At 42.5% G+C, this 19,792-nt stretch overlaps 1 protein-coding gene across 1 annotated transcript; it reads left to right on the forward strand.

Annotated features, from left to right (window-relative positions):
• Window positions 1-642: 642 nt before the first annotated feature.
• Window positions 643-19,211, forward strand: LOC131135585 (1-phosphatidylinositol 4,5-bisphosphate phosphodiesterase delta-4-like). The gene is made up of 16 exons (XM_058081670.2): window positions 643-874; window positions 3,056-3,107; window positions 3,246-3,404; window positions 5,643-5,871; window positions 5,990-6,119; window positions 6,204-6,435; window positions 7,132-7,333; window positions 7,411-7,555; window positions 9,048-9,200; window positions 13,355-13,522; window positions 13,887-14,055; window positions 14,170-14,286; window positions 14,381-14,559; window positions 18,001-18,133; window positions 18,208-18,357; window positions 18,481-19,211. Exons 2-16 carry the CDS (start codon window positions 3,059-3,061, stop codon window positions 18,570-18,572), a joined length of 2,307 nt encoding a protein of 768 aa, XP_057937653.2. The 5' UTR covers window positions 643-874; window positions 3,056-3,058; the 3' UTR covers window positions 18,573-19,211.
• Window positions 19,212-19,792: the final 581 nt, after the last annotated feature.

Here is a 19,792-nt window from a genome sequence, read left to right on the forward strand (position 1 = left end):
TGAATGTGGGTGGGAATGGTTGTTTGTCTATATGTGCCCTGTGATTGGCTGGCCACCAGTCCAGGGTGTACCCCGCCTCTTGCCCCAAGACAGCTGGGGTAGGTTCTAGCATACCTCTGCAACCCTAATGAAAATAAGCAGCATAGATGGATCGATGCTGGAAAGTGCATGCAGCAGTACCTGTTCCTGATTAGTAGTCGGCACTATTATTTAGGTAGATGTGTATTACATGCAAAGACCAATTGTACATGCTATGTTGGTGTGAAGCCCAGATGAACAGTTTAGTTTCTATCATAAGAGCCACACAAAGAGCAACAAAGCCAACAATGAACAGTAGTAGGCATCAGTTGAGCTTTGTCTTGACCAAGCAAACTGCACCATGAAAGCTTGAAATTAGAAAACAACAAAAAAAATGCCAAAAAAAAACTCAATACATTATAATTTTTTTTGTATTTGTTCGTATTATTCTTTTATTGTTTAGAATATGCAGAGGGCCGTAAAAATGCGATGCGGGCTGAAAAAGGTTCTTGGGGCTGCACTTTGCACACCCCTTCCACAGTATTGCACAGTGTAATCAATAACTCCAAAGCAGGCTCTTTGCAGGGAAGAGGGAGTGGCAGGAAAGGAAGGCTGGCTGAGGAGGAGGAGGAGGTGGAGTGAGTCAGTCAGTTTGTGTCCAGTGTGCAATAGCATGAGAAACCTGAGTTGGTCGGGCTAGATTTCTCAGTGGACACTCCTAGGATTCAAACGCTCCCTTAACAAAGCACCATCTTCTTTCAAACTGGCCACAATGCATCCTAACCCTCAAGGACACATGACCTTCACAGGACCACATCAGGATGTGTGACTCATCCCCTGTAGACCTGCACTTCTGGTGAGTTCGGGTAACACTCCTGTTTATTCTTGTTAGTATATGTTCAGTAAAGGCTGTTGGCTTGTTTGAAGATGTGATTACCGCTTTGCAAAGCTGACGTCATATATACTGTACAGGGTCTGGTTTTAATTTACTGTGGACAGAGTGTCTGCACCAAGTACTTGTGCGTGTATTTCATGGTTGTGAGGAATGTGTGTGAGTGTTTGAGTTAGGAAAAATTACCTGATGAATGATCCAATGGAGCACACACTAAACAAAACCGTTACTGTTGAGTCCCACATTCCATCGCGTCAGGTTGTGTGTGTATGTGTCGCTGTGCCTCAGCAATGACTCATCTTACCTCAGGAGTGTGATGACCCAAAACACACGAGTGGTACTAAAACTAAAATGTACAACATCGTATCACATGGGGTAAAACCATGAAATGATTCTTTTCACTCTTCCAATGATGTCAAAGTGTCTAATTCCTGCCAGTGTGTGGGAACACTCATGGTTGTGAAAGCCACAGTGAATCTATGTTATGTCAGACAGGAGACAGTGACAGGAAATGAGGGAATTCTGAGGAACAGAGTCACTCTCTTCCGGAAGCGTATCATATATTCAGCAAACAACACAGACAAATGCATTTTATTTACTTTTACTGACAAGCAGCATATCTGCATGTACTGATATGCTCATGTTAACTAATTATAGCTAATTCAATTACTTTTTTGGGAAAGTAACTATGAGTAATTGCTTTTATTTACTTAAGTGTACTTCATTAAATAAAATTTTTAGATAACTATTATGTATTGTGGCTGCACGGCGGATGAGTGGTTAGCGCAAAGGCCTTACAGCTAGGAGTTCATTTCTGCCTTCGGCCATCTCTGTGTGGAGTGTGCATGTTCTCCCCGTGCATGCGTGGATTTTCTCCGGGTACTCCATGTTCCTCCCACATTCCAAAAACATGCTAGGTTAATTGGCCACTCCAAATTGTCCATAGGTATGAATGTGAGTGTGAATGGTTGTTTGTCTATATGTGCCCTGTGATTGGCTGGCTACCAGTCCAGGGTGTACCCCACCTCTCGCCCCAAGACAGTCATGTTTGATACTTAATTACTTTAATTGTGAATGTAATTACCTACCTGTAAGTCAGAGGTAGGGAACCTATGGCTCGGGAGCCAGGTAGGGCTCTTTTGATGACTGTATCTGGCTCTCAAGCATTTCTTACCACAATAAAAATGTATTTTTGCTAACATTTTAAAGTAAACATCACAGAAATGACTGTTAAAAATAATATTCAAAATCAACAACTTTCTTATGCATTTTAATTCGTCCATTTATATTCTGCTGCAATACGGCCAACCATATCTATCTTTCCTGATGATATTTTCCAGGTTAAACACCAAAACTTGATTATTACTGGGTAATGCTGTAGTCTACCTCGGTCATTGAGATGTCAAAACAACATGTAAATGTAAACTTTCCTCCTTTAGTCAAATAGCTAAAGCTGCAGAACCAAGCCTTCTGACGAAGATGGCCAAAAGAATGAAATACGTCTACGGAGTACGGTGCAAAACTATGCAGCAGCAGAAGTTGTATTAATGGCAACAAGTATTTGATTTATTATTAGACACTGCGCTGCTCACGAAAGTGTGCTGGCCACACCCCATTGGCGTGGAGTAGTGTGCCTGGTCTACGTAATTAGAGCCCATTATATCTATAATAAAATGCACACATTTTATTGCATTCAATGTTTAAAAAAATGTATATGGCTCTCACAGATACACATTTTAAAATATCTGGCCTTCATGGCTCTCTTTGCCAAAAAGGTTCCCGACCCCTGCTGTAAGTAATTAGTAGTGAATATAGAAGATGATGAATTACAGACTATTGACAAGTAAAAATTATAACTAATATTCAATGATGTGAAGATAATATTTCCACATTTTATTGTGCTGGCTTTCCTATATGGACACCGTTGTTGATTATTTGTAAATGATACACTGGACTGGGACATATATCACGGATATTTTGCACAATTAGCACAAAAAGTTCCCTTCATGGAGGTTATGTTGATGCATGTTGTATCAATATAAAGAGAGATAGGCCTACATTTGGCTCCATTTATGTCTTAATCTTGGAATATGTCCAACTTTCTTGAATAACTGGACAAATTCACTAGCACTTGATTTGTTTCAGTAAATGTCCATTGGCATGATTGGGGGGCAACAAATGGAGTCTCAAGATCAATGTGAGTACATGTGCATTACTTACATTACATTACATATATTACCTGAGCAGAATCCACTCATTATTAATGCCATAGAAATATTTATTGCAAGTACAGACTCTCTGAAAATGTACTGTACTGTATATACTGTCACTCCAGCTATTCGGGATGACCCTGATATCAGAGTGATGACAGCAGGATCGACCCTGAGGAAAGTTAAGTCCCGAACATGGAAGAAGCAGCGACATTTCCGACTCTTGGATGACGGTCTGAGTATTTGGTACAAGTCTCGATGGGTAGGGAAAGGCCACTCCACTTGTAAGTACACAACAGTGTGCATACATCTATCATTGTACTGCAACATGATGTGTTGTTAAAGGGGACCTATTATGCTCATTTTCGTATTGTATTATAATTATAATTGTATTATAATTTTGTATTGACTCCTATAAAGCAAATACACACGATAACCCGCACAGAAAGCTTTTTAGATCTTCCAGAATCTGCACCCATTCCAACAGTATTTCCTTGAATTTCCTGCTAAAACTATCTGTTTGAATAAAAAATTTATTCTACCCACAGCACGCCCACTCCGCTGTGATTGGTCACACTCCCAAAGGCTCCCGAGGACTTCCAGACAGCTGCCAAACCCCACTTTCAAATTTTTTTGTTATGGGAGTCCATAATAAATGGTGATTTATCTTTTGAAAATGTCCGCTTTTAAGCCTTGTGTTGGATCCCGAATCAATCCAGAAGTAGAGACTGGACAGTCAATTTGTAACACTTTTGTAAAATGAATAAACCCTTTGGAGAGCTGGGTAGGAGCTACTGGTACTGTTTGGAGACCCCTGACTTACCGTGTAGAAACTCAAAGAGTGGTAACAAAGGTCCACGTTTACTGAGTGCAGGCAATCTTGACACAACTTTGATAGTGGAAATGTGGTCACTACACGTTTTTTGCGAGACTGCCCGTGTTTAAAAAAACTTGTGGTGGAAAAAGGCTATTAAGGACTCCAGACATCAGTGACCTTGTAATCTGCATGAATGCAGGTAACACTCACTCTGTTCCATGTATGCATACTCTATAATGCTACACAGACAACCACTTTTCTAACTCGTCGACATCAAGTATGACAGGGAATCATTATCTGAAACCTTGGCATTGTTATAAAACTGATTGTGGTTGGGAAATTGCTATGAGCAACCCAGCTCCCTGTATGCACACTCTATAGACATGCGCTTTTCCTCCATGACTTACACAAAATAAACACGGCTAGGGGACTGGTAAATTGTTACTTACTGCTTACTCTTCTGACTCTTCCACAAGACCAAGTAACGTAAAAGGCGGCAGGCTTCAGCAACAGGTTGTCGGCTAGTCCAGTTTTTTTGGCATCACATTACACATTACTGATGCTGTTGAAACACTAAAATGCTAAACCTCCTTACAATTGAGGGGTGTCTTGAAGTTTCTTGAGAAACTTGGGACTGTCCAGTCTCTACTTGCAAATCGGATTTGAGATCAACACATGTGGCTGTACGTATGTTAAAAGCGGACATAAAAAAAAATCAGTTTATTGTCAACTCCTGTAAAGTTGGGTTCCACAGCTAGTGGCACAACACTAAAAGTCCTATATGATTTTTTGGGGTATCTGGAACAGAATTATTGAATGTACACTACTGCTCAAAAGTTTGGGATCACTTGGAAATTTTTTTTGGCCAGTCTGAGATATGGCTTTTTCTTGGCAATCCTGCCAATTTCTGTCCTTGTTAGACCCAGTAGTGCTGCTCTTTGAAGGGAGTAGTTAACAGCATGGTAAGAGATTTTTTAGATGGGTTTTCTAATAATCTATTAGCCTTATAAAAGGATGAACTTGGATTAGCAGCCATACCGGGAGATTGATGCAGAGGACTGACAGTTTCATTGTTTGTGAAATGGATAAAAATTTTTGTGAAATGGAAAAAATTGTTTGTGAAATGCATGAAAATGTTTTTCTTTGGAAAACAAAGAAATGTGCAAGTGATCCCAAACTTTTGAGCGGTAGTGTATATTATTATCTTTGGTTATTATTTTCTTAGTTTTCGTACATTTAGGTTTCAGATTGTTTGAGACAAATTCCTGGGAAAAACCGAGGTACCATGGTGTCGTTAACTATAACTTATTGCTTGCACGTTGTTGCAAAAGGAGATTTCTTGTGATGTCAAAATCAATAAAAACAAATAAATAAGAGTGGAAGGGCTACAGAAAAAAACAACAACAGCTTACCTTCAACGCTTTGGCATAGGATATAAGATCCTTTCTTCTTTCGTGGCACACTTCTCAGCGTTTTTTTCACAATTAACTAATAATATGTCATCAAATTGCTTTAGGTTGACAAATCTGTTATCACCCATTTGTTTTGACAACAGTCTTAAAGGCGTTCCACCGTATTTACTCATTATCATTTATGCTTCTGGTGCTGCTTTGCGATGCGTCACAGATTCTGTAACTTCCAGGTTTGTTGTTTAGCATACAACAAACCTCCAACACTTGTTCCCACTCTCCTTCTCTTGTTTCAGTCTCAGTGAGTGAGATAGAGGCGGTGCGTGAGGGCCACCAGTCGGAGGTCTTGCTGAGCATCGCTGAGGAGTTCTCTGCTGACCTATGTTTTACCTTGGTGTTTCACGGTCGCCAAGGCAACCTAGACCTTGTGGCTGAATCCCCAGAAGAGGCACAGGCCTGGATCCGGGGTTTGCGCAAGCTCATTAACAAGGCTCAAACTATGGATGAGAAACAGAGGCTTGATCAGTATCCTTCCGGTGTTCTTCTGATTCAAGGGATGTTTGATGCAAACCTTCTTAGTTCCTTGAATGACCCGAGTCATTCAGAAAATGTCTAATCAAAGTTTCCTTGAGCATACCATCAGGTGGGTCCGTGACTGGTTTCACAAGGCTGACAAAAACAAAGATGGAAAGATGAACTTCAAAGAAGTGCGGACACTGTTGAAGATGATGAACGTAGACATGAATGAGGAGCATGCTTTCCATCTCTTCACGGTATAAATTTGATTGGGGCCACTTATGTGGAAGCATTGGTCGTCAGATATGTGTATAAACCAAGCTCTTCCTCTTGGTTCACAGATGGCTGACCAATCAGAAAGTGGCTTTTTGGAATCCGAGCAGTTTGTCCTCTTCTATAAGATGCTGACTCAGAGGGATGAAGTGTGGAGGGTGTTCCAGGACTACTCTGGAGATGGAGAAAAATTAATATTGGAGGAGCTAGAGAGCTTCCTGAAGGTGGAGCAGCACGAGGGATATGGCAGCGCCCAACATGCTCGAGAACTGATCGACTGCTATGAACCGTCTGAAACTGGTCAGTGATTAACCTTTACTCTCAAATAGATTTGTATAAGTATCTTGTCTTGTGGCCATTTTCAGTCATGCTTGTCCCTTCACTCAACCTTCACAGTTGTTCCTGTAATAGCTAAGTCAAGTTGTCAGCTGACCGCCTGTATAAGCAAGAACCAATACCTTGTCACATCTCAGCTGTCTGCTTGATGTGACAGGCTGGTATAGAAAACTTATTTGGTACAGTTCTCCGGTATTGTACTCAGTCTTTACACCCAGTCATTGTGTCCCATGTCCATGATGCCAGACTATGTTGTTGGGGTCTGACATATATTTCATATGATGTAAGCAATGTTGTCTGCTGCCAGGCTGTCTGGGCTAACTACCAAGCTACTCCTCCCGCAATGAATGGATTACACTAAATAACGCTAGGATTATGTCTTAGTAGTGGAAAGCAAATTCACGTCTACTCTGAGTGATATCTCACTGTGAATCTGGAAAAGGGAGAAAAAACTAACTGCTCACTCCTCTGGCTGCTGTCAGTCAAAATCAGTAACCGCCCTGCAACATAAACCCACGGTGAAACTCAGCTTCCCTAAGAAGTGACATTTTTTGCAGTGTATCCAGTTGAAGTCTTACCATCTTGCTGTGAGCTTCCATGTGCAGAAGCTACAGTTTCAACGGAGAGTACTATACATGTGTCACATCTCTCTTTGTGCAGCCAAGAAGCAAGGTACCATGTCCCTAGAAGGCTTCCAGATGTACCTTTGCTCCCAGGAGGGCTCCATATTCAGACCAGAGTATGTGGGCATCTACCAGGACATGAGCCAGCCGCTTAGCCACTACTTCATCTCCTCCTCACATAATACCTACCTGCTGGAGGACCAGCTGCGGGGCCATAGCAGTCTGGAAGCATACATCCAGTGAGTCCTGCTGGTCACAGGATGGATGTCAAATATAAAGTCACTTGAAATGAGTTGTTCTGCTTGTGTACATACAGGGCCCTGAAGCGAGGCTGTCGTTGTGTGGAGGTGGACTGTTGGGATGGCAGCGATGGGGAGCCAGTGGTATATCACGGTCACACGCTGACATCCAAGATCTTCTTCAAAGACATCATTGCAACACTCAAAGAATATGCATTCATGGTGCGACGATGACTAGAATACTACCATCTCTTTACAATTCAAACAATATAATACAAGAGTAATGATCAGTGATTTATTGTTATCAAAGTTACATTACTGCGTGTTATGGGTTCCACTATCCATGTCTATCCACTTTCTATCCACTTCTCATTGGGAGTGACCAGGATGGATAGGATCAGGAAGAAGTACATCATAGGGACATTGCATGTTAGAGGCTTTGGAGATAAAGTCAGACAGGCCAGACTGGGTGGTTGGGACATGTCCCAAGGAGAGATAGTGAATATATTGGTAGAAGGATGCTGCCAGGTAGGAGGTGTAGAGGAAGACCAAAGAGGGGGTTTATGGATGTAGTGAAGGAGGACATGATGGTAGTTGGTGTGAGAGAGACATGGTTGGATTGATTTGCTGTGGGAAAAGCCCAAAGAGAAAGAAGAAGATGGGTTCCAATATCCACAATCCACTGTATTATAACGACTGTCATTTTGCACCACGAAAGAGTGAAACCTTTCTTGTTTGGAGCATGCCTCTACTTTACACTGTACTTTGGATCCTGCACCAAACTCGTGCTGTCTTACTAGATGTGAACATGAACTCTTGAAGCTTGTTCAGATGTCTTCTAAGACAATATGAACAGTCAACTTCCGATCGACTCAATGCCCTTAGTATATTATGTAAGGAAAAAAGATCCCTGATGCCATTGATGAGGCCATGCTATGACGAATGTGGAAATAAATTGATTCCCGTCTATATCAGGGGTCCCTAACCTTTTTGCACCACAGACCGGTGTGATTTGGGTCTTTTTTCACAGACCGGCAATGTGTGGCAGAAAAATACAGCAAATTGAAATAACACAACAGGGTTAAAAACAAATGTTAAGTGCAGTGCTTACCCGCTGAATCAGTGGGAGGCCTGAGCTTGTTTCATTGCGATGAGATGGTCCTATCTAGGTGTGATGGGAGACAGTGAGTCATTAATAAATTATTTATTATTTCTAGGCGGCCCGGTAGCAAATGCGCCACGGACCAGTACCGGTCCCTGGCCCGGCGGTTGGGGTCCCCTGGTCTATGTAGACAGTGTATTAAATGAGGCAAAATAATTTACACAGTAGTTATTCATTTGCTTTTGTAATATTCATTCACTCATTTTCTGTGCCGCTTGTCCTCAGCGGGGTCACAGGGGTATGTGGAGCCTATCCTAGCTCACTTTGGGAAAACCCTGGACTGGCTGGACCGCCAGCCAATCGCAGGGCACATATGGACAACCAATCACACTCATATTCATACCTATGGACACTTTGGAGTCTCCAATTAACCCTGAATTATTTTCTGTCATGTGACCAGCAGTATAGAAATAGATGGCTATTATCTTTTAGGGCTACCAGTGCTTTCTGATACCTGTTGTGTGTACACAAATCTTAACTTTAATCAATATTAAATTCCAAATTTTACCAATATATTTTATCTATGGTTTGTGTCTTCTTCCTGTTGTACAGACATCAGACCTTCCAGTCATCTTGTCCGTTGAGAACCATTGTGGTGTGGAACAACAGACAATAATGGCCAGGCACCTTCGCCAAATCTTAGGTGACACACTCTTGAAGAACATTTTGGATGGCCAGGAACCTCAGTATCTCCCTTCTCCACAGGTCAGACAAATGATTTACATCATCTTCAAGCAGTGAACATGTATGCATATAACTGCCATCGCTATACCAACACTTAAATACTGACTTAAATACCGTATTTTCTGGACTATAAGTCGCTCCGGCGTATAAGTCACACAAGGCCAAAAATGCATCATTAGGTAGAAAAAAAATATATACATAAGTCACACTGGAGTACAAGTCGCATTCTTTGCGGGTAATTTCTTTTCCAAACTATTTGACCAAAACAGACATTACGTCCTCTTGGAAGGCAAGTTCTAACAATAAAAGAATAGAGAACAGGCTGAATAGGTGTAAGATATGCTAACACAATGGTTATTCAGGTACACAAAAAATAAACATGAACAGAAAAGGTGTCCAATGTTTATGTAACATAAACAGTTTTAAGTACAGTAACTGTTTTGTTAATCAAGAGGAGGAACCGTACCTCGTCCGAATGTGGGATACCGGGGCCTCACCCTGGAGCCAGCCCCGGGGGAGGGGCTCGCAGGCGAGCGCCTGGGGGTAGGGCCTTCACCCGTGGGGCCCAGCCGGGCCCAGCCCACAGACGCCACACGGGATCTCCCCCTTGTAGACCCACCACCTACGGGGTCCGGTAGTGTGTTGGGTGGCGGTCAAGGGCGGGTGCCTGGGCGACCTGGTCTTCGGCGGCCAAATCTGGTTCTTGGGACATGGAATGTCACTTCTCTGGTGGGGAAAGAACCTGAATTTGTGCGAGAGGTTGAGATATTTCGACTAGACATAGTCGGACTCACCTCAACCCACAGTTTGGGCTCTGGAACCAAACTCCTCGAGGGGGCTGGACCTTGTTGGTGCGGGCTTATTAATAGCCCCCCTGGCTTGGTGCTTCTGTGTTGGAGTCAGCCCCGGTGAACGAGAGGGTCATTTCCCTACGCCTTCGGGCTGGGGAAAGGGTCCTGACTGTCATTTGTGCGTACGTGCCAAATGGCAGTTGGGAGTACCCAGCCTTCTTGGAGTCCATCAGGGGGGTGCTGGAGAGCACCCCAGGTGGTGACTCCGTTGTTCTACTGGGAGACTTCAACGCCCATGTGGGCAATGACCTGGAGGGGCGTGATTGGGAGGAACAGCCTCTCTGATCTGAACCCGTGCGGTGTGATGTTACTGGACTTCTGTGCAAACCACAGTCATAACTAACACCATAACTAACACCATGTTCGAACATAGGGATGTCCATAACTGCACTTGGCACCAGAACACCCTAGGCCGCAGGTCTATGATCGACTTTGTAGTCGTATCATCAGACCTGCGTCCGCATGTTCTGGACACTTGGTTGAAAAGTCAACTGATCACCACCTGGTGATGAGTTGGATTAGATGGCGGGGGAGGATGCTGGACAGATCTGGAAGACCCAAACGAGTAGCGAGGGTGTGCTGGGAACGTCTGGCAGAGTCTCCCGTTCCTCGAGTCTTCAACTCTCAACTGTTTAAATATTGAATTGTTAAGGAGTAGGATAGCTCTTTCATGCACGCATTATGATAACCTGCTTCAGGATTTTTTCCCAAAGTGTTTTTGTGACACTTTAGGCATGGAAAAAATCATCACCTTCATTTTTAAAAATCATACATTTTTCAAGGAGTTGGTGACGTTTCCATTAGAGTGGACAACGTGCATTTGCACCACTGATAAAATAAAGTTGTAAGTGAACCAATAAAAACAAAAAAAATATTGCAAATGTTACCTCCCTAAACTAGACTTGGGGAAATACACAGTTAGAATTTTACTGCTCACTGCCAAATGTTCTCGACCTGAAACACAAGGTCCACTTGCTGTCAAGTCGTGATCTGTTAGTTCTCTACCCAGGTGTTGGTCAATTAGCTGATGTTGGACTAACAAAGAGTCCTTGAAGTCACCAAAAATACAAAACGCAGATTCAGATGGCGAAAAATGCATTTGAGGGACGTCAGGGGACGGCGTCCAGTCCATAACAGACATCAACCGTTTGACCATGGGGCCCAAGGTCCGCTGTTCGTGACCTGGTGCCACGGCCAAAGAGATGTGTGGGACCGAAGCTGGTCCCCCGCGAAACCATGCACGTTCCATAGGTTCAATAAGGTCAATGAACGACGCCACCCCCTCAGGCCCAACAAGGATGCAAGTGGAGTACAATATCCACGTACTACCTTCGATCTCAGCGAATTCATCCTGATATACAGGATCTTGGTGGAGGTCATAAAATAGCGTGCAATGCGGTGGCATGACAGGAGATAAACAGCCTGGGAAAGGACCCAAGGCTTTTGGACGTGAGAAGAAGGGGCAGGGGTTTCCAGTACCTGGTCGACTGGGAGGGGTACAGCACCGAGGACCGTTCATGGGTCTCTTGTGCTCTCATCTTGACTTGCTTTTGGACTTTTACAGTCGATTCCCCGAGAAGCCAGGTTGGCCACCAGGTGGCGCCCATCGTTGGGGGGGGGGGGGTACATCACATCCTGGTGCCCTTGCTCTGTGCCCCCGTCTCCTCCGTGTGTTTTCTATCGTTACAGATCCTATGTTCCTGGCTGGAGGTGGAGATGCTGAACGCACCTGAGGTTGATTACTCCTCTGGCACTTGAGCCAACACCTGACAGCCGGGGAACGCCAGATTATTGCCTAGCACACGCTGCGCTACACATGTTGCTGCCCCGCTTCCCAGAACTCTTAAAGTTTGTGCTTTCAGCAGCGCTCGCCTTTAGCCAGCTCCCTTTTGTGTGTTTTCCATTTAGCTCCCTTTCGACACCATGGCTTTTTGTTACTTCCAAAAGTTACTGCAAATGAAGTATTTTCAAAAACAACAAAATTGAAGCAATACTATAAATTGTAGTCAAAATATAGCTCCCGATGCACAATGTCCAATTTAGTGGGCACATGATCAATCACAATTTCCTCCAATCACAAAATCAATACTTGGATATTTTAACAATTGTATTACTTCTTAGTTGTTGCTTGATGACCCAATATTTTTTCCCTGCAAGCGTCTCCTAGAATAGAAGAAATGGACAGATATTCTTCCCCTGCACGGCACATCTACACTTTTTTCGGCCATCTTGTTTTTGGAAGGTTATTTTTTTGCACTTACAAAAGTTGACCAATGAGTGGCAGTGTATGGCATGACACACTAGTGTCCACTGTAGTGACTGATGTACAACTCATTCAAATAGGAGAAAACAGCTTTTGAATAGCTGTCCACTGTAGTGACCGCTGTCCCTGAAAGGGGTAGCGTGCCCTCTTGTGGCTGTCTGTGAAATTATGTATATTTTTCCATGTATAAGTCGCTCTGGAGTAAAAGTTGTAGGAACAGCCAACCTATGAAAAAAAGTGTGACTTGTAGTCCGGAAAATATGTTATTAAACAGATTTACAATCCAACTTTTTAACCTAAAAACAATTGCAGGTCTACAATATTCAGTATTGTACATGTAGTTACACAACATCACATCTCGACAAAGCATCTTCCTGCTGGAAAATGTTGAATAAATTGACCTGCGAGACAGAATCTTCTAATGGATTCATAGCTGCAGCACTCTTTTCCCCGTACACATAGCATATATTTAAGTTCATTCATTATGTCCTCACTCGTGTCGAGGGGGTGTGCTGGAACCTATCCCTGTTGACTTTGGGCGGGCACAACAAACATTCATACCTATAACCAACTTAGAGTCTCCAATTGACCCAACATGCATGTATGTAAAACACGAGTACCCGGAGAAAACCCACGTCTGCAGAGGGTGTACATGCAAACTCCACACACTGATGTCCAGTGTAGGGATTATAATAATCACGTGTTTTTTATATAGCGCCATTCCAGACACCCAAAGCGCTTTAGGAGACTACATCAGTGACTGTGATGGAGGAAGCTGAATTTGAGCCTCCAACAGTCCAATCTCAGACAACCTGCTCTACCTCTTCCTTCAAATTGCTATCCATCAGCAAATACTGTAGCACTTAGGTAATCAATATTAAAGTAATGGTACATGAGTGCATGCAATTGATGAATTCCTTCCATAATTCAAAATGTGTTTGAGTGTCTGCAAAAGACAGTAAAGTGCAGGAAGATGGTGTCCTCCTGAGGGCACACAAATCTATTCACATCCTACATGCAGCACAGAACATTCACCCTAAAATCTTCTTGATGGTTTGAAGGAACTGAAAGGAAAGATTTTGTTAAAAGCCAAGAAAATCGGAGGTCCAGAGGGGTCCCTTGAAACTCTGGCAGATATTAGTGATGAAGAGGATATGACCAGCAGCGGCGCTGAAAAACGCTCTGTCGAAGACCTACCTGGACCTGAGTATCTGAACCACCACGAGAAGGTAAAAGTGTTGGTGACCCAGGGGTCGGGAACCTTTCCCATCCAAAGAGCCATTTTGCCTCATCTTTTCAGAAATAGCTGAGTCTTTGTTTTGAAAATGTCTTTCCACGTTCCATTTTCTTTTGTTTGCTAATTTCCCGCCACAAGCACTGAGAGCTGCTGTAGATTGAGACTGTGTTGTACCAAAAAAAGGTTGTTTTAAGGAAGGAGGAAGCTAAGCACAAAGTAACAAAAGAGAGGATAATTGATTTTCCTGATTTTTAGGAATGGATTAAACTAATTAGATCATAAATTCAAGGTCTGGAGTTTTAATATTTCACCCTGTTTGCGATATTTGCTCATGATACACATTTTTTTTTTGACAGGCCATCGCTCGGAAGTCCGAGTCCAACCTGTCAAGGGAGTTGTCCGATTTGGTGGTTTACTGCAAGAGTGTCCATTTCCGTGGTTTTAAACGTGCTCCTCTGAATATGAAAAGCAATGAGATGTCTTCATTCTCCGAGTCCAAGGCCAAGAGGCTTGCAAAGGAAACCGGTAACTTGAGGCAATGAGCCATATCTGAGGAATGACAAAATACGTGGTGTCACATCAGTAGAAAGAAAAGTAGAATAATCCGGCATCAATGCATCTGCGATATTTATTTTTCAGGAACAGACTTTGTGCAACATAATTCAGTGCAGCTAAGCAGGATTTACCCTAGTGGCCTCAGGACTGACTCCTCTAACTATAATCCTCAGGAGATGTGGAACGTGGGATGCCAAATAGGTGAGGGGAATTTGTCGTTTTGCAGATCGTCTGTGTCTTGCATTACATATATCAAACGTGCAATTCATTGAAAAATTGTCCCCCTTTCCCAAAGTGGCACTGAACTTCCAGACAGCAGGTTTGGAAATGGACCTGAACGATGGGCTTTTTAGACAGAATGGCCGCTGTGGTTACGTACTCAAGCCTAGCTTCATGAGAGACATTAACACAAAGTTCAACCCAGAGAAACCAGAGGAACAGCCAGGCTACAAACCTTTACGCTTATCCATCCAGGTAAGCGGACTAAAGCATGAACAGCAGGGTTTCTCGGACTTTTCTCCCAAAAAATAACAGAGGGACAATATATTTTTAGTGGGAGAAATAAATATTGCATCCACTACTAATTTGGTAAGTTAGACCACTGATAAGGCCCATAATGACAGAGGGAGAAACCCCACAGATCGGTTATGTGCCCATGTGTGATGAGAAAATGTATATTTCACACGTCTAACATAGGTTACACATTATGAATTACTTAACGGCCTTTTGTAGAGCTCCAACTCTTGCATCCGAGCACATCCAGCTGTCCCTTCAAGGATGGTGGGCACAGCAGGAGGCTATCTGTAACCTGGGGTTAGGGACCGTGTCGGACGAGGTCATTCTTTGATCAAAGCTCCCCCTTCACGGGACAGGGGACATCAGGAGGTCCCACCAAATGGTTGACCCTACACTGTAAAAAAAAATTGCTGTTAAACTACAGTACACTACTGGCAGCTAGAATCGCCAGCTTCAAACTGTTATTTTACGGTGTGCTACTGTGATCAACAACAACAGTATATTACTGTAAAAGTATTACAGTACTGTGCTCTAGAGAATCTAAACATTACAGTAATATACTGTTATTTTACAGTTCTCAAATCACACCTGACTACTGTAAAATTACACTAACAATTTTCCTGTTAAATTACAGAAAATTTACAAAGAATATAAATCCCACAAATGTTTATTTAAACGGGCAGTGTCAACATGAATACTGTTAATGTAAAATACAATAAGAATAATCAAATAAACTAAATACCATTAGATGTCCCAGATAAACAAACTAAATAATTCTTCAAATGCATGTAAGACCTAAAGACATGAAATCACAACAAAACAAAACATACTATTCTTTTACATAGTGCCTTATCTTACCATATTTGAACTTTACATTAGCTCAAACAATTGGGCTGAATACCAAAGCAACTAATACACGGCAAATACAGTAAGTGACACAAATTGTGTGAGGAATGCTTATGAACGCTTACCGTATATAAATGTACTCCAATGTATTCTCTGCTGTTTGCAACCATGTGTCAGTAAGAACAGTTTGAAAACACACACTGCGGACGCAGTAACTAAAATATGCATCAATGGCAACATTTGGGGAAAAACGACTCTTAAAAGGGTTCTGTGACATAGGCTCTTGGTTAAGTGGTGAGGTAGGCTTGTTCTTTACCTCAATAGAGTCCTGTGAGGCTTGTGTTTCACCTCCTAAAGAGTTCTGCAAGGTAGGTGCAAGTTTATCTTCGTCTGAGTAGGTGTGGACAGTCCTGATTCAAAGCAAAGATTATTCAGTCAGGGAGAGATGACCATCACGTTCCCGGCCGCTGATTATATGAAAGTCTTTTATAGTTTCATGTGGCAATGTCAGTCAGAACAACATATGGAGTTAAGAGCATGAGACAACAGAGAGCTCACTGACCTAATGAAGTCCAATTCAAAGTCGATGAGGTTCTTCAGTCGTGTGGAGACATGTGTATTCACTCTGGCAGTCTTCTTCTGGACCATCATATCAGTCTTCTTGGAGACACGCTTTCCTCGGGTGGTCTTCAATCTGGATTGATAACAATGAAGTATGAAATCAGAATAGTCTACGATTAGAGACCAAAAGGAAAACAATATCTTGGAACTATTCTACATACAACATGCAAACTCCACACAGAGATGCCCGAGAACCACTCGTCGGCCGTACAGCCTATTCAGGTTCCAGTTTTAACTAATGAAATAAATAAAATAAAAAATCTATAATGACGACAAGGAAATGAAATAATTCTTACCTCTGAATACATTCCAGAGTACAAGCTGCCTCCTATGTAGTAGACTGCAAACACAGCAGCCAGTCCGGTCAAAAAGGATGGTTTGATGCCCTCAGATATTACACGCCCCTCCAGAGTGATCATCCAGCATCAATATTGACATTTTCCGTTCCACCTGAAACTTCAAGTAACACCATCAATATCATTTACTTTATGTACACATCTATAGTCTCAAAATAATGACCAATGTAACATATGAAACAATGAAAATGAAATGCTTACCAAGCAGTATCAGACGAGGGCTTGCAGGAGGAGTGAAGGTTGTTTCAATGTCAGCTACAGAGGCAGACACCTGGAAGGAACAAAGACAACCATATTATGGAAAATAATAAACAATCAAAAAACAGAAGCACTGGTTGAGAATCATGTTGACCTGCTATAAAAATAGATATGACATTCAATATTTACACACATGGCAAGAAAGAGAACATAAACTTACAGCTGCCCTGTTAGCTTCTCTACGAAGTGTGCCATGAGCAGCTGAACAATGCAAAGTACCATGTCTGTACCTTCGCTATTACAGAGGACATCTTTGTTGGTCAGTATTCTGTGTTGGCTCTTCCACATTCCTCCATACTGAGTTCCAAGCTACAAAGCACATTGGTGTCTGTAAGCAACTTAAAATGGGCGTAGAAGTACCTGAGAATGAAAAGAGAAGATCATTTGCTTTTCTTATCTTCAATGTCATTTGGTGAGGCACGCAGGAGAGCAACTAACGTAACGTAACGCAGTCTAATCATAATACAAATCAGTACACCTCATGTAAAAGTCGACAGAAAGTAAAATAAAACCCACCACAGCCATCTCTGTTACTCATTTCACTTTTCCATCAACCACCAAGTGTGTAGTTTGATCGAGATAAGTCCTTAATTCCTTAATTGATGTAAAAATAATTTGGACGTGCTCTTTCTCTCTTCTGCCTTGCTGAGTAACCAGTATGGAAAATTAACTGGAAGAAAATTTAATGGAAGAAAAAAATAAACGGTAAAAATGTAGCTAACATTATTCAAATCTTAGCCGCACTGATGAGTGGCACTGAAAATCAGGCACTCTTTAGCTAGCAAGTTTGATTTCAGTCAGGTTGCTTCATTCTGCTGTAAAAAATAAAGATAAGTTAGTTTTTACTTACCGTGTTATTTGTAGATGCACAATTGGAAGGATGCAAACCAAGCAAGACTTCGTGGTCATGGGTAGCAAACACGTGCCCAAACTTTTCCTCGCCAGTTTGGTACGCACCAATTTTTTTTTAAATACTGTAGTTTACTGTAATTTATAACAATAGCATACTGTTGACAGCCAGTGCGCTGTTGCTTCACGTTGAACAACCCACAATGCATTGCAAACTACAGTAAAAAACCGTATTCCACTAGGAAACTCATTTCCTACACTTTTACCCATTCAGTCCTTTCAGTCACTACCCAAAGCTCATGGCAGTAGGTGCAGGTAGGAATGGAGATCAACTGGCACCCCACCAATCTGCCTTGGTTATTTAATTACTACAGTTAATTACTTGTATTAGAGAAAACTGACCTAATACAATATAACTGAAAACAGGTAATTGTACGGAGTTACTAATGACATTATGCTTTATGATCAGGTGATCAGTGGGCAGCAACTACCAAAGGTGAACCAGAAAGAGGGCTCCATTGTAGATCCATTGGTCAGAGTGGAGATCTATGGAGTGCCACAGGACCAGGCTAAAGACGAGACCAGTCACATCAACAACAATGGTAAAGTTATGTTCTGTGAATTAATTTTTATTTATCATTTATTGGTGCTACAATCGTTACCTTCTCTCTTATAGGTTTTAACCCTGTGTGGAATCAATCTTTGAATTTTGTCATCCATACTCCTGATCTTGCTTTGGTTCGCTTTGTAGTAGAAGATTATGACAAGACGTCCAAAAATGACTTCATTGGACAGTACACGCTCCCATTTACATGTATCCAATCAGGTGAGCAGTGTGTGTGCACAAAAGCCGCAATGGTCTCAGGTGACAACTCTGTATTGTGGCTTTTTTATTATAAAAGGATTTCAGAAGCAGGCAATTTGTAACTCAAATGTTCATCTCTTACAGGATATCGTCACATTCATCTGCTTTCAAAAGATGGAACAACCATCCCCCCCTCTTCATTGTTTGTTAATATCAGTATCTCGGACCTCACATGAAGAACTTTAGTATGTATGTTGTTACCACTCTGATGTCTCCATGAAAGAGGAGACCACGTGTATTCATCTGACCCAGGGAAAGCTCTGCTTTGGGATGTCATAAACGGAATCCATCTACCCATTCACATTGAACAGTTTATTCTGTTCGCTGAGACTGCAGTTTATCCACACTGACTTTGGGCAAAAGGCCAACTCCGCCCTGAGCTGGTCGCCAGTCACTCATAGACCACACAATAACAGGCAACCATTCATACGTCACTGAATGGGGACTTAATGCTTGTTGCCTGCACACAACGTCAGTCCGAATGTTGCTTAAGGCAGTGATTCCCAACTGGCATATTTAGCGTGCCATGGGAAATGATCGAATTTCACTCAATTGGTCCAAAAAGTTTTAATAATTTACTACAAATCCACAATCTTCATTCATCTATCCCAGCGATGAAAAGTGACAGGCAGAGCAATTACTCCACCACATGGCAGAAGGTGCATCATTGACCTGTGTATCCAGCTAGTGACTTTCATACATTTTTGTTTGGTTTTATAGTTTTATAATGGAAAACGTGCCTTGGTTGAATAAAAGTTGGGAAACACTGCCCTACGGAATTTTATATTTGATGTTAAAACAGAAAGGGAACAATAGTCAGTTCTTGATGCTAGACTGTACGTTTTGTCAAGGAAGAGAAAACTAACACTTTGGTTTAGTACTGCAAAAATATTCAAGTATAACAGAATCACGTCCCAAGAACCAGATATGGCCGCCGAAGACCAGGTCGCCCAGGCACCCACCCTTGACCGCCACCCAACACACAATGCACCGGACCCTTATGCTTGCCCACGAGGGTGGCTGAGTGGGAGCGTGAGGTCGACAGACGGATCGGTGCAGCCTCGGCAGTAATGCGGTCGCTGTACCGGACCGTCGTGGTGAAAAGAGAGCTGAGCCAGAGGGCAAAGCTCTCAATTTACCAGTCGATCTATGTTCCAACCCTCACCTATGGTCATGAGCTTTGTGTCATGACCAAAAGAATGAGATCGCGGATACAGGCGGCTGAAATAAGTTTCCTCCGTAGGGTAGCTGGACTCACCCTAAGAGATAGGGTGAGGAGCTCAGTCATCAGGGAGGGGCTCAGAGTAGAGCCGCTTCTCCTTCACATCGAGAGGAGTCAGTTGAGGTGGCTCGGGCATCTAGTCCAGATGCCTCCCGGACGCCTCCCTGGTGAGGT

This window comes from Doryrhamphus excisus, linkage group LG12 (genome assembly GCF_037039965.1).
Source record: "Doryrhamphus excisus strain RoL-2023G ecotype Guam linkage group LG12, RoL_Dexc_Guam_v1.1, whole genome shotgun sequence".
NCBI classification, from domain to species: Eukaryota; Metazoa; Chordata; class Actinopteri; order Syngnathiformes; family Syngnathidae; genus Doryrhamphus; species Doryrhamphus excisus.

Bases quoted from the DNA above. Each gene is read 5' to 3' on its own strand.
- LOC131135585 (XM_058081670.2), top strand. From the start codon at position 3,059: ATGTCCATTGGCATGATTGGGGGGCAACAAATGGAGTCTCAAGATCAA. The intron at 6,120-6,203 runs GTATAAATTTGA...CTTGGTTCACAG, and splicing joins ATGCTTTCCATCTCTTCACG to ATGGCTGACCAATCAGAAAG. The intron at 14,560-18,000 runs GTAAGCGGACTA...CTTTATGATCAG, and splicing joins CTTTACGCTTATCCATCCAG to GTGATCAGTGGGCAGCAACT.